Source organism: Meles meles, chromosome 7, assembly GCF_922984935.1.
Source record: "Meles meles chromosome 7, mMelMel3.1 paternal haplotype, whole genome shotgun sequence".
NCBI lineage: Eukaryota > Metazoa > Chordata > Mammalia > Carnivora > Mustelidae > Meles > Meles meles.
The window spans coordinates 24,451,755-24,467,488 of NC_060072.1; the positions used below are offsets into that span (position 1 = coordinate 24,451,755).

A 15,734-nucleotide genomic window follows, 5' to 3' on the forward strand; every position below is an offset into this window, starting at 1 on the left:
TATATGACATGGTTCCCTAGACTCCCATTCAGATCTATAGAACAACACGATCTTTGATGGGCAGAAATAATTCAAATATTGTAAGAAAAACATAACTAATAAGAGAAATAGCTATTTATCTCCCTCACCCCCTTTTTTCTCTTAATGTAACAATCACTAAGAACTTGCCCAATGCCAGGGACTGTTCTAAGTGTAATTTCAACAGGTAATAAGTCATTGAATCTGTCAGAGGAATATGCTGAGCAGGATCTCTCTGTTTTATGAGTCTATGAATCACAACACATTCAAAATACCAATGGTAATGTAACTACAAATCCTTTTAAGATATTTACCAGGTTATTTTTAAAGCTAAGTGGGATTTTTTTTTTCTACAGTAAAAGCAAAAGGTAGAAAATGTCCCCCTGTAGTTTTCAATGTATGTAGAAACTATAAATTCTCAAATATTAAATACTGAAAATTATTTCTATAATTAACCCTTAAATATTTACAAAATTAGTATTGTTTGAAAATCTAAATTCCTGTTTTTAACTGTATTTTCTAAAATATTTTTGCAGGATGTCTGGGTGCTTCAGTCAGTTAAGCATCTGCCTTCACCTCAGGTCATGATCCTGGGTTCCTGGAATCAAGTCCGGCATTGGGCTCCCTGCTCTGCAGGGAATCTTCTTCTCCCTCTGCCTGCCACTCCCCCTGCTTGTGCTGTCTCTCTTTCTGACAAGTAAATAAATAAAAATCTTTAAAAAAAATATTTTTGCAATACCTTTAATATTGGAAGAATTTCGGTGTTTCCTCTTGAAATCCCAAGGGAGTCACCAGTTCCTTTCCTTAAAGGTATCTCTGTGGGGAGAAAAAAAAGGAAAAGAAGGAAGGAAGGAGCAGAAGAGGAAGGAAAGATAGAGAAGAAAGAGGAGGAGAAAAAAAAGGGTTAAAAGTAGGAAGAAGAGGAGTGAGAAGGAGAAAAGAAACAAAGGGAAAGAAGGAAGGACCAGAGGAAAGAGGAGAAAAGAAAAAATGTAAACAGCAGCGAATCATAATCCTAAAAAAAGTTATGCCAAATTTTTTGATTTTTGATTACTCTTTGATTACTCATGATTTTAGAAATGATTCGACACTTAGAAATTGAATACAAAATTATTTCTTCCATATAATTATATTTTGTCTTTATAGAAGTTAATTTAAAAGCATCTTGCAGTACAACAAACAAAAATCTTGATTATTAACAAGGTAATATTATGGTAAAATGACTGGTCTTTCTACACAGTCTATAGAGTCCATTGAAAAGCATTCAAAAGGGGGTGCCTGGGTGGCTCAGTTGATTAAGCGACTACTTTCAGCTCAGGTCATGGACCCAGAGTCCCAGGATCGAGTCCTGTGACGGGCTCCCAGCTCCATGGGGAATCTGCTTCTCCCTCTGATCTTCTCCCCTCTCATGCTCTCTCTTACTCTCTCTCTCTCAAATAAATAAAGTCTTAAAAAAAAAAAAGAAAAAAGAAAAGCATTCAGAAAACAGTGTAAGAGCCTTATGAATTTGGACAAATATCACAGAAGGCTGCTTTGAATGAAAGGAATATAAATTATAAATACATGGCAATGCTAGCTTCCTATTTTAAAATGTATCCCATAATTTAAATTAAATAATCCATTACTTAATAAACAGTCCAATAAATATTTTGAATCAGACTGCCATAATTAATATATAAGAATGACTTGTACTTTGTGTTTTATGTGCCAATAATATGATGGTAATAATAATACTGGAAAAGTTATAAGAATTTATACATCTAAATGGGGATAACCCCTCAATACATAAACTTAGATTTTACTATTTTTAAATGGATCACGCTCCGATATCAATTAATTCTTTAGAGGTGAAACACTTTAGCAAAGAATCAACAAACTGCATTTAGTTAATTTGTAATTAAACAGAGTACAAATGCAACAAAACAATAGTCTCCCAAACGTAATTAATAAACAAAAGAAAATTGAATAAGAAAGAGACAAAAAAAAAAAATCACTGGGCTTTTTACTTTCCATAACAGGTAACCTGGAAAAAATTATCCTGTCTAGAGACCACTAGAAAAGCTGGAAAAAAACTGTTTCTTCATCTTTAAGTAAAAAATATCATGAAAATGGGAACTTGAGCTACGTTCCCAACTGAGGACTTTTGTCAATTCTGAAACAGAAAGCTGAGAAGCCGAGTGATGCTTCTGACATCCTTGAGAACTAAAGCAACAGAGATTAGGACCCAGGGCCACCAAGAGTGAGAAGCCAGAAGGGGCTGCATCCCAGGAATTAGGGTAAATGGAAAATAAGTCAACAAAAGAGCATCTCAGCTTCAAATTATCTTAATCTCTCAAATTGAACTAATGGGATCCTGGAGTAGTAGTGTCTTCATTCATCTAGTAAAAACAAGCATAAACCTTCTCTGGAAGAACACTAACCTCATCTAAGCCTTCAAATTATTTCTATATTTAGCAAATATAATGTCTACCACACAATCAAAAATAGCCAGAGTAACCAAACAGATGATGAAGCAGTTCTTCACTTAGAAACTCAACATAGTAAGTGCAGAAGGAATGACAGAAGTTTGAAAACCTTTCTGGATTCTCACTCCCACTCCTTCAATGACAGATAAAAGTTGTATAAATATCTCAACCTCCCAGCTCTCTAGGTTCTACACAGTCTCCTACAGGTCTCTCATTGGAATAACCCCTAAACCTGTAAAAGTAGCCTTCTCTGTAACTTACTGCATTTGGTACTGTCTTCCTTTCCTTTACTGTCTTACTTCTCCACACTACTGCCCTGTTTCCCTAGATAATATCCCAAATAAAACACCTGACTCAACAACTTGTCTCAGAATCTACATCGGGGTGGGGGGGAGGGGGGACCTAGGAAAAAGGTCAGGCTGACAATAGCTGAACTCAGTGGTAAGTCTTTACAACACAACATGTGCAATAACTAGGCATTATATGCTTCCGGATTCAACACAACAGGAAGTAAACAGCAGCACCATCTATGAAGTATTCTTGCCAAATTTAGAAGATATTGGCAGGAATTCTTTTTGGTAAGATATCACGGGAATCTAATCAAGCCTCTAGCTCCAACTACCAGGTAGAGAAACAAGTTAATTCCACAAAGATATAAGAAGCCAAATCCAGATTGTGGGAAATCCTAGAGGACGGCAAATTTCTTCAAAAAATAAATGGCTTGAAAGGGGGAGGAAGAAAGGAACTCTTATAGACTAGAAAGAGAGACTCAAGAAAAATGTAAGAAAGTAAAATGTATGGGCTTATTTGGATCCTGATTAGAACAAGCCAACTTAAGATATTTTTAATACAGTCAGTGACATAGGATTTTTCCCCTAATTTTGTATAGTAGTAATGGCATTTTAGTTCTGTAAAACAAAACAAAATCTTTATCTGTTACATAGATACATAAACCAACAGACAAGCACACACGCACACACATGTGTGCATGCACACACACGATGTATTGGTGAAATGACATGACGTCTGTTTTAAAACACTCCAGAGGAAAACATGTGTTCCAGGAAGAAATGAAGTAAGATTGGCAAAATGTTCATAATATTCGCACATGGTAAGTTATTTCATCTCTCTCTATTTGAAATTCTGCAAATATATAAATTTTAAAAAAGGAAAAGATATTTTAAGACAGGCCATTTCAAAAAAATAGGACTTGAATGTATTAGATAGCCAGAGACCTTAACCAGTAGTTCCCAAACTTTGATGTGTATCAAAATCACCAGATAAACTAATAAAGACTAGAAAGGCCCAGGCTAGATGAAGTAGGATAGGATCTGGGCCTTTGTATTTTTAATAAGTTCCCAAGTGATACTGATGCCAATCAAAATTTGAGAACCATGGCTCTAAAATTCCACTGTTAAGTCACACTCAAATGAGAACAGCAAAGCCAGATCAATAAATCTCTGGGAAAACAAGTACTACAATAATTACTTTACTACAAAGTCCCTCAAATGTCATACACACTATGTAAAAGGGGTAAAATAGGAAAGTAAACACCCACTAACCACACCCCCACCTTACTCCCTACATATGGGTTACTTTTTAAAACAGATGGTTCAGGGGTTCAACCACATGCTGAAGAAAGAAGGTCAGAGCATAAGGCTGTCCTTTGGGAGAAGGAACTTTCTAAAAGGAGAAGAATTGCTGGCAGAAAGGGATTGGGGCAGAGAGAGTAAGGAGTGGGTGGGAAATGAGAACAAAAATAAAGGAAGATAAGAGGAAAAGGGGAAAAGAAAAGTAGAAACAAAATAAGTGAAGACAACAAGTTTTAAAAGGAGGGAATCAGAAGACAGGAGAAAATTTAAAAGGAGATAAAATGTAAAAGACTGATCCATTCAACAGATATTTATTTAAGTTCCCAGTCTGTATGGCGCAGCGTGGTAGGTACCAAAAATATAGCAGCAACCAAAATATGCTCTCTTTCTTCAAGCAGCATACACTCTATTGGGAAATGGCAAAGGAGGAAAGGCAATAAAAGGGAAAAAGTAAAAAGAAAGGATGGGGAAGAAGTAGTTCACTTCTTCACTCTTGAGGTGAAAGTGGTGAGGAATGGAGAAGGGGAATATATGAGTGAGGGGAAGAAAAAAGACACTTTTATGCCATGGAACCATAGAACAAATAACCTCTTTTTAACATTCACTTGGTTAAACCTCTACTATTTCTATCCCTGGTTATAAATCACCAAGGAAGCACAGTACTGAAATGCCTAGTTTCCATTAACAGTAGTTGTTCTGTATTTCAACTTATACTTCATATGCACATCTGTAATTAATAACTTCATACTTCTTCATTCATTATATTACCTAGAGATTTTTTAAATTTTCTTCGTGGGTTTCCTAATAACTCCAATATTTCACTTAATCGCAGTGTGACCTCTGCTACCACCACAATGTCAATGTCTTCCATTTTATAGCAGTGAATTACTTCATTTATCTGCCACAGAAGATAAACCCACTGAAAAGAGAAAATCAATTAAAAGTTTATTACACGATAGAGTAATTTTTTTAAAGATTTTTATTTATTTATTTGACAGAGAGAAATCACAACTAGGCAGAGAGGCAGACAGAGAGAGAGGAGGAAGCAGGCTCCCCGCCAAGCAGAGAGCCCAATGCGGGGCTCAAACCCAGGATCCCAGGATCATGACCCAAGCCGAAGGCAGAGGCCCTAACCCACTGAGCCACCCAGGCGCCCCGATAGAGTAATTTTTTTAAACTTAGGACTTCCTTGAAGTCATCATCTTCTAAACATATGAAAATTTTAGGTAAACACCCCCTTACTAGTACATCTTAATTATAAACATCAATGGTCCTAATCAATCTGCTTATATAAACTCATAAAGAAGATCCACCTATGCTTATAATCTGCATATCTATAGCCATAATGGAAAATTTATTATCTTTTTTTTAACGTATCAGTAAAGATTATCAGTATCCTCAAAGTTCTCATTCTCCCTTCACAAAGCAGCTGTTATGATCACTACCAAAGTCTTCCAAAACAGTGAAGGGTAAAGAGGTGTTTCAGGCTCCATGTTAGGTGCCTTCAAAGATGTCTATGATGCCTATACCCCCAAAGTCTAGCACATAAAATTAGCCATCACACTTTGGGAACTAAAATGAGGAAACAACATTACTTTTTCATAGTACATGGTAAAACCAAGCCCATGTACCCAATGTACAACTCATCAAGTATGTCACTGTTAAAATGTTTCCTCCTATGTTCCCAGGTTATAATATTCACACACACTCAATTTTCTCCTTTCCACAAAAGAGCTCTTTGAAATAATCTAAAGATATTATTGCAGAAAAAAACCCTAATATTCCTTATTTATTTGTATTTTCTATTATTAACTTCCTCAATGAGCTTATCCAAGTTCGTGTAACCTTAAATGCACTATATTTATTCTTTCCTTAAAAACCTGAAATACCTTCCCACTCCCCAAAACTAAACTGCAGAAGTGCAGAGAATATACTTAGAGAAAGGCTCAGTCAGTTACACATTTAAAGAATGGTAGTTACGCAGGTGGATAAATAGGGAAAACTTAGATTTGAAATGTGCATCACAACTTAAAGCAAGTAAAAGGAAATAAAAAGGAATACTTTATTATTACTGATTTTCTGGGTGAATTTTGCATAGTCACTTCTGGCCATATTGATCTTCTGAATTCCTAATTTGCATTTCTGCCATAGGAACATTATCATGTCCACAACAATTTCTTTATCAGGCTGAACATTCTGAAAATAAAAATTGTAAAGTAAATTGGTAAGAATAATAAGATACACATATAAATATAGTTATATAGTATTTAACATGTGCCAGGGAACATTATAAGAGCTTTATATACCTATCAACTGAATGTTTGTGTCTATCCAAAATTCCTGTGTTGAAATTCTAACTCCCAGTGTGATAATATTTGGAGGTGGGGCCTCCCACTTTGAGGTGAAGGTGAAGCCCTCAAGAGTGAAAATACTACCCTTATAAAAAGGGACCCCAGAGTCTGTCACTCTCTTTCTGCCAAGCAAGGACACAAGGCAAAGACAGCCATCTATGAACCAGGAGGTGGACCCTCACCAGGCACCAAATCTGCCGGTGCCTTGATCTTGGATTTCTCAGCCTCCAGAACTATGAGAAATAAGTGGCCCTTATTTAAGCCACCCTGTTTATGGTATTTTTGTTATGGTAGCCCAAACAGACTTAAGACTTACAACAATTTATTTAATCTTCATGACAACTTTATGAAGTGAGCACTATTACTATCATCCCCACTTTCCAGAAGAACAAACTGAAGTACAAGATTAAGTGGGTTTTTTCCCAAGATGAAATGAATATAAAGTAGCAAAGCCAGGATTCAAACCCAAGCAGTTTAGTTCCAGAGTCTACACTCCAATGAATGCTCTAGGTCACTTCTGCCTCTCTAAAAAGAAATGCTCCAAACATTTTTAGGCAAGCTATGTAAGCTAATTAGCTCCAACCAAATTTGAAAGTTTTATATACTACTTCCTTTTTAAATTTTCTGTGTTAAAATAATAAAGAATGGGGAAGGGGATGAATTAGTAAGGGAGAGGAAGTAGGGAGCTGAAAAGGATATAAACAAGGAGGAAAGAGAGACATGAAGAAACCAACAGAGCATCACACTGGGCATCAATAGATACCGTGAGTATAATGAATACATCTCCTTTCAAATCAGTTATTTGGTTCTTTCCAAAAGAAAATATAACTCATTATATCTGAACTAGAAAGATAATGAGTTTATGATTAAAATACACTGAACCTTAAACTCCTTTAGGGCAGCTCTAAGACTTAATGTGCATATGTAATACCTTGTATGGGACCATAACAAAGATCAATAAATGTTTATTGAATTGAATTGAATGAACTAAGACATACATGATTTTTTTTTTTTAAGTTGGTAATAAAAATTCCTTGTCCTGGGGCTCCTGGGTGGCTCAGTCAGTTGGGCCTCCCACTCTTGGTCTCAGCTCAGGTCTTGATCTCAGGGTTTTGAGTTCAAGCCCTGTACTGGGTTCAACACTGGGAGTAGAGCCTACTTTAAAAAAAAAAAAAAATCTGGGGTGCCTGGGTGGCACAGTGTGTTAAAGCCTCTGCCTTCAGCTTAGGTCATGATCCCAGGGTCCTGGGATAGAGCCCCACTTCTGGCTCTCTGCTCTGCGGGGAGCCTGCTTCCTCCTCTCTCTTTGCCTGCCTCTCTGCCTACTTATAATCTCTGTCTGTCCAATAAATAAATAAAATCTTTAAAAAAAAAAATCTGGGTAGGAGCTATACTGGATTAACAGCACAGCTCTGGGCTATTAAAATGGACCAGAATGGCTTTCTCACACTAAAGAAATTAAATACGTGGGAAAGGATAGCCTTTTCCTCCAGAGGGCATTGTTTGGCCTCAGAGAGTCAGAGAAAACTATTAAAGTTAGAATTTTGCATCTGGTTATACGGGCAAGGTTACTAGAAGAAGAAATTAAGTATAGAAGAAAGTATAAATAAGTTTTGGTCTATTCATACAGTGGAACACTATGCAGTAAAAATGAACAATATACAACCACTTGCAACAACAAGAATGACTCTTACAAACAATATCAATTGAAAGAAGATGCTAAAAGTATACAAAGATCTCCCTTGACTTACAAATAGAAAATACTATTAATTAAAAATGCATTTAATACACCTAATCTACCGAACATCATAGCCTAGTGTTGCCTATCTGAAATATGCTCAGAACACTTAACATTAGCCTACAGTAGGACAAAGGTCACTAACACAATAACTATCTCTTGTTATTTATTGAATACTGTGCTGAAAGTGAAAACCAGAATAGTTATGTGTCTGTCATCTACCCTCATGATCATGTAGCTGATTGGGAGCTGTGGCTGCTGCTGCCCAGCATCATGAGAGAGTATCATACTGCATATTGCCAGCCAGGGAAAGGATCAAAGTTCACATTTTAAAGTATGGTTTCCAGTGACTGTGTATTGCTTTTCACCATTGTAAAATTGAAAAATCTTGGGTTGAATCATCCTAAGACAGGGACCATCTATATTTTCTGTATCCAGTTACATACAATATCAAAAAATAGGCAAAACTAACCCAATGAGTAAAAAGTCAAGACAGTGAGTACCCTTGGCAGGGTTAGTAACTGGAAAGGAACACAGGGGGAGCTATTGGGTGCTGGACATGTTCTATTTCTTGAACTGGATGTGTTTCATTTATGAAAACTCATTGAGCTATACACTAATAAAATGTTTTTCATTATATATTATATATCAATATCAAGTTTTTTTTTAAAAAGTAAGATTCAAGGGTGTCTGAGTGGTTCACTTGGTTAAGCATCAGACTCTTAATTTTGGCTCAGGTCATGATCTCAGGGTCATGAGATGGAGCTGTCAGTCAGGCTCTATGCTCAGTGTGGAGTCTGCTTGTCCCTCTCCCTATGCCCCTCCCCCAACTCATCCTCTCTCTCTCTTTCAAATGAATAAAATCTTTTAAAAAACAAACAAAAAGTAAGATTCAAAGTAATAAATTTCTAAATATTTCTGTTTTGGGATATAAACATATATCATGTATCAAATAGCATTATAAAAAAGATACATCAAGTGCCTACATGGCACAATGAGATAAGCCTGCAACTCTTTGTTTTGGCTGAAGTCATGATCTCAGGATCCTGAGATCACCAGCATTGGACTCTGCACTCAACATCAGGGACATACAAATAAAAACCACAATCAGACATCACCTTACACCTGTCAGAATGACCAAAATTAACAACACTGAAACAACAGACGTTAGAGAGGATGTGGAGAACTGCTGGTGGGAATGCAGTCACTGTAGAAAACAGTATAGAGGTTCCTCAAAAAGTTAGAAATAGAGCTATCGTATGACCCAGCAATTACACTACTGGGTATATACCCAAAGCATACAAAATGCTGATTCTAAGGGGCACATGCACCCTAATGTTTACAGCAGCACTATCAACAATACCCAAACTATGGAGAGAGACCAAGTGTCTATCAACAGAGGAATGGATAAAAAAGATGTGGTACATATATACAAAGGAGTATTACTTAGCCACCAAAAAAGAAAGAAATCTTGCCATTTGCAATGACATGGATGGAGTAGGGTGTATTATGCTAGGTGAAATAAGTCAATCAGAGAAAGACAAATACCATATGACTTCACTTATATGTGGAATTTAAGAAACAAAACAGATGAACACAGGTGAAAGAAGGGAGAAAAAAGGATAGAGGGAGATAAACCATAAGAGACGCTCAACTATGGAGAACAAACCGAGGGTTGATGGAGGGGAGGATAGCGGGGGATGGGCTAAATGGATGATAGGTATCAAGGACCACAGACAGTTGTGATGAACGTTGGGTGTTATCTGTAAGTGATGAATCACTAAATTCTTGTCCTGAAACCAATACTACACTATATGTTACCTAACTAGAATTTAAATAAAAACTTACAACAACAACAACAAAAAAGATTTTGATTTAGCTCTCCTGCTATAATCATTATATTTTCTATCAAATACCTTTCTTTCAAAAATTAAATACCTGTCACAAATATTTAATAAACCCAGAAGAAATAAAAAACATTAAACAGTGGAACTTCTCAAGTCCCTTACTGTGGTTTCACTTCTCTGAACAAAACTTAATAAATGCTCTATCATTGTGGTTTTCAAACTTTTTTTAGAATTAGTAAAGCCAAATTTTCAAATGAAATTCTATCTCAGCATTGTATATAAACCTAATAAAAACAGGTTAGGGTGTTACTACCCAAAGCTGAGCTCCTGAGGGAACTTCGGCAAAGCCCTGGGGATCCCTGGAATTCAGTTTTAACACCAGTGATGTTCTAGTTACTTAGACATTCATACCCACAAATCATCATCTCTACTGGCCATTGAGTGCAAAGTGAATCCAAATAATAACCAAGCACTGTACTCACGGACTAGAAAGCAGTATTTCATGAAGAATGTTAACTTTAACTGAAATGACTGCCTCATTTCCTTCATTATTTTTTTAAAGATTTTATTTATTTATTTGAGAGAGAGAGAGAGACAAAGAATGAGAGAGAGAGAACATGAGAGGAGAGAGATCAGTGGGAGAAACAGATTCCCTGGGAGCAGAGAGCCCAATGTGGGACTCGATCCTGGGACTCTGGGACCATGACCTGAGATGAAGGCAGTCGCCCAACCAACTGAGCCACCCAGGAGCCCTCATTTCCTTCATTATTAGAATATAGCTAGCCTAGGAATTTTCCAAGAAGGAACAAAATGGGTTATTATCAAAACAGACTTAAAATCAGAAGTCAGATTATGACTCAACCCCTTATTTAATGATTAAATAATATAGAATTTTGGCAAGGTGCAATTCCTGTGGTATTTTAAATCTGGCTTTAAATTAGGTACAATAACCTCTTTCAACACTATTACAAAGTATCCAAAAAAGCAATTTCACCTGGGGAGAGGCACAGACGCAAGAGTACAAGGTTGCTGCCAAATGGAAAATGTCTTCTGAATATCCACAAGTCTTCACACAAGAATCTAATTCATAAAATAGAGAAAAAAATGAAACAAAAAAATTACAAAATTTCAAATAGAAAAGGCATAGAAACACCGAAATTCTACAAAATGACATAAATGGTATCTGGGCAAATATCATGTCACTAAGATATTTCTATATGAAAACTAATCTAAGTGGGTTCTAATGCAATTAAAATAGACTATTATCATTAATCTGCAATCTGTATGCCAAGTATATCCAAAATAGAATTGAAAAGGCTTAAAATATTAAAACACATGTAAAATATGGCAGTTGAAATAAAATAACAAAAATATCTATTCAAAAACCACCAGGAAAAAAATATATATCATTGTCTGGTACAAATTATTCCCTGCAATTGAACTGTCTTGAAATGCCTTAAGAACATTATAAAACATAAAAAAAAAAAAAAAAAACCCCCACGGGATTAAATTATTCTTGCCAGTCTAAATATAGAGGGTGCAGATTTTCAGTTATATACACAATAACTTTTAAGACTTAAAATGCTGGAATGAAAAATTGCTCCTACTGAAAAAAAGATGGGAGACCACCAAATCTTGCCTTGCCAAAGTGAACTGATTGCTTTTGATTTACGGCCCTGCCTGCTGATTTCTCATTTACCAACAAGGTAGCAGCTAAATGGAGCCTTCTTCATCTACTCAAAATCATTACATAGAATAAAACCCAGCATCCTTACAAGGTCTAGGAGCCTGCAGCATCTGGCACCCAGCTATTTCTCTGCCTGCATTTCCTACCACATTCTCAATTCCACCAGCACCACCAGTGCACTCCAGACACATGTGCCTCCTGGCCATTCTTCAACAACCAAGCACACTTTTGCTTCAGGGCCTTTGCTCTTCCTGTTTCCTCTGCCTTGAATATTCTTTCTCACTTTGCCTACAGAGTATATTTTATCAGATGAAATTTTAAGTTTTCAAAAAGGTAAATAAATACTCACCGTGAAAAATCATTTTCTTAACATAAATTTGAGCTGATTGTCCTTCTTTATAGTTTTCCATGGGAAAGACCAAACCTTTGTTTCTCTTTATGTTGATTAAAGGTTCTATTGCAACAAGAAGAATTAAATCTTTTTCTGCTTTCTTGGACTCTGGATCATCCTGCCTCTAAGAGAAGTTTATCCCATAAGTTGATTAATAATTCAAAGCCATCTTAACAAAATAAAAACAAATCATTGGTTTTGTATATGTTACCTGGAGAAAATCAATAAGTTGCCCAGCTAAAGAGTCAAATAAACTCCATTCCTCATAAGTAAAAGCCAATTTCACAAATTTCACAGCAGCATCTATAGAAATAACATTTTTTCCTTTTACAGTAAGTTGCAAAAGAGATATTTGTGGAAAATCAAGCATTCCATCTGCACCAGTATTTGACACTAGAAAAGGAAAGAGAGGTTTGAATGTCATTCATGCAAAGACATTATTTACTGAATACTAACAGATACTGCTAGGCACAAGGGAAACAAGGGAAAAGAAGCAAATACAATCCCTGCCTTCACAGAGCTTATACTCTAATGGAAAAACAAGAAATCCTGGCAGGGAAATACAGGGTGTTATGGGGACAAATAAGAAGGGCATCAAACATGGGTTTATGGTAGGAGAGTGGTCAAGGATGTCCAGCCAAAGAAACATGAAATCTCAAACACAGAGAATTAGCAAGAGTTAACTAGTCAAGTAGGCAGCTAGATATTAAAAATTGAAAGCTCAGGAAACAGATCTATAATAGGGATACAGCTTTAGAGTCATCATTACATATCCATAGTAAACAACAGAAGCAGCCATGGGCAATGTACAGCTGTCTAGGATAGGAGAATTAGGACCCCTAACGTGTAAGGGAAGGGTAGAGAGAGAAAAGGCTGCAGAGAAGAGCATATAGAAAGGAATATTCAATAGTAACAAATATTAGGGTGTAAGGGAAGAAAAGCACTGAGAAGGGACCCCTGGATTGAACAAAAAGGAAGTTGTCCATGACATTCTCCTCAGAGGGCTGAGGACAGAGGGCTGTAGACTGTGTAAGTAAGAAGGAAAGAATCTAGAACAGTGGAAATGGACAATTCCTGACTAGAAAAGAGGAAGAAATACAGGGAGGAAGCCGAAAGAGGACATGGGAGAAAGGGGCAGTTTGGAAATGTTAGGAAAAGTTAGTAAAAGACTTCAAAAGAAGAGAAGGAACACCCTCTCATTTTAATGAGAGACAGCAGAAAGGATGGGTATAAGTGAAGGTAAATTTTCAAGTGTGGATGAAGGAAATCCTTCTGAGATCATTTTCTTCATGGAGAAGAAATAAGCCCAAGCTGTGGCAGAGAAAGTCCCTCCCTACAGATGAGCATGCACACGTGAGGATGCACACACACAGAGACACAAACAGACACATGCACACCCCCTAAACTCACTTAAAAGTACACACGCTAAGGTCTAGGCTTTCACCTCTCTTTCCAGGTAGATATTGTGGACAAGTCAGCTGACTGCTCCAGAGCAACAGAAGGTAAGCTCATGAAAAAATAAAGTTAAAAACACAAACATCTTGAAACAAAGACCACTAATGAAAACATCTTTTACCAGGGGAAGGAGAAAAATAGGAAAGAGTGAACACTTAAGCTTAATAAGTGTCCTCTCAAAGAAATAAGAAAGGATTTTACAAACATGAAACAAGAATAAATTGCTGTGAAAAAGAATCAAATAGAGATTACGTATAAATTATTTTATTGCTGAAACAACGAATTCAATAGATGAATGGAATAGAATAGCAAGAACCAAAGAACAAATTAGTAACCTAGAAAGTTGGATCGAGAAACCTTCCCAGAAGGCAACAGAAAGGAATAAAGAGATTAAAAATAATAAAATAGGGATGTTTGGGTGGCTCAGTCGGTTAAGCATCTGCCTTCAGCTCAGGTCACGGTCCCAGGGTCCTAGGATCGAGTCCCACAACAGGCTCCCTGCTCAACAGGGAGCCTACTTCTCCTGCCTGCTGCTCCCCCTGTTTGTGTGCTCTCTCTCTCTAACAAATAAAATGAATAAAATCTTAAGTAAATAAATGAATAAGTAAGATACAGAGAGTGGATGTGTTAACATCTATCTATTAGGGCCCTCAGAGAATTATTTTTTAAGATTTTATTTCAGATAATGGGGAGGGCACGTTTTGCATGGAGCACTGGGTGTTGTGCAAAAAGAATGAATACTGTTACACTGAAAAAATAAATAAAATGAAAAAAAAATGAAAAAAAAAAAAGATTTTATTTCAGAGAGAGAGCAAAAGAGCACAAGCAGGGGTATGTCAGAGAGAGAGGGAGAAGCACACTCCCCACTGAGCAGGGAAACCGATGTGGGGTTCCATCCAAGAACATGACCTGGACCGAAGCAGATACTTAACTGACTGAGCCACTCAGGCACCTCCCTCAGAAAATTTTTTAAAATATTTATTTGTTTGTTTGTTTGTTTATGAGAGAAAGGGGGATGGGCAGAGGGAGAGAATCATCAAGCAGACTCCCTGCTGAATGCAGAGCCAGACATAGAGCTCAATCTCATGACCCATGAGATCCTGAGCCAAGACCGAGAGTCAGATGCCTAACTGACTGAGCCACCTTGGTGCCCCAAGAATTTTTTAAAAGTAAACATAAGGGGAAGGAACAAAGAAGTAACATTAAAAAATGAAAGAAAGATGTAAGACCTCAAAGTACCTCCTGTATTACCAAACCTCCCCTAGACCAAGTATAACAACATGTAAAAACATCATAGGAAAAGACACTGTAAAAGCTAAAACGGTAAAACAACAAGATCTAAACCTTGAGAGACTTCTCAACACCATGTACAAGACTACAGAGAAATGTCTTCAAATTTCTAAAAGAAACTAACTTCTAAGCAAAATATTATATCTAGCTAAATTATTTCAAAGCTCTTACAGTTTATATTTGAGCAAAAAGAAATGAATTTAGATAGAAGTGGTGAAAAATGGGAAAGATGAAGGAAAAAGCTTACTAGTGTATGCACTGTCATAAAAAACGATGACCAGAACTGGTATCTAGAACATACAACAGAGAACTCTCAAAATTCAATAGAAAAAATAAGCCATCCAATTGGAAAATGGGCAAAAGACACTAAAGAGAAAGAGAATATGAAGGTGGCAAATAAATACATGAAAAGATGTTCAGCATCATTATCCATTAGGGAAAAGCCACAATGACATATCACTAGACCTCTCAGAATGGCTAAAAGAAATAGTGAGAACATCAAATATTGTCGAGGATAGTATAAAACTGGATCATTCATACGTTGTGAGTAGGAATGTAAAATGGTACAGTTAACCTGGAAAACAATATGGCAATTTTCCACAAAACAACATACACACTTACCCAGTAATTATGCTCTTGAGCATTTATCCCAGAGAAGTGAAACGCATGTGCACACAAAGAACTGTACTCAAATGTTCGTAATAGCTGTACCCAAAGAGCCAAAAAATGGAAAGAACTCAAATGTCCTTCAACAGGTAAACAGTCAAACAAACGGTGACACAACCATACCCTGGACTACTACTGAGCAGTTCTAAGGAGTGAACTATTAATGCACACAACAACTCAGATACATCTCAAAGTAATTATACTGAGTAAAAAAACACATGTATAGTCACTTTG

The 15,734-nt window shown here is 36.6% G+C and overlaps 1 protein-coding gene across 1 annotated transcript in view; it reads right to left on the reverse strand.

Annotated features, from left to right (window-relative positions):
- Positions 1 to 15,734, reverse strand: part of CFAP54 (cilia and flagella associated protein 54) — a 309,373-nt gene that overhangs the window by 255,894 nt on the left and 37,745 nt on the right. Inside the window, exons 10-15 of the mRNA XM_046012575.1 lie at positions 12,301 to 12,482; positions 12,048 to 12,213; positions 11,006 to 11,091; positions 6,137 to 6,271; positions 4,844 to 4,994; positions 758 to 834 (exon numbers count right to left, since the gene is read on the reverse strand). Of these exons, the coding sequence (XP_045868531.1) occupies positions 758 to 834; positions 4,844 to 4,994; positions 6,137 to 6,271; positions 11,006 to 11,091; positions 12,048 to 12,213; positions 12,301 to 12,482 (797 nt within the window). The remainder of the gene's footprint in view (positions 1 to 757; positions 835 to 4,843; positions 4,995 to 6,136; positions 6,272 to 11,005; positions 11,092 to 12,047; positions 12,214 to 12,300; positions 12,483 to 15,734) is intronic.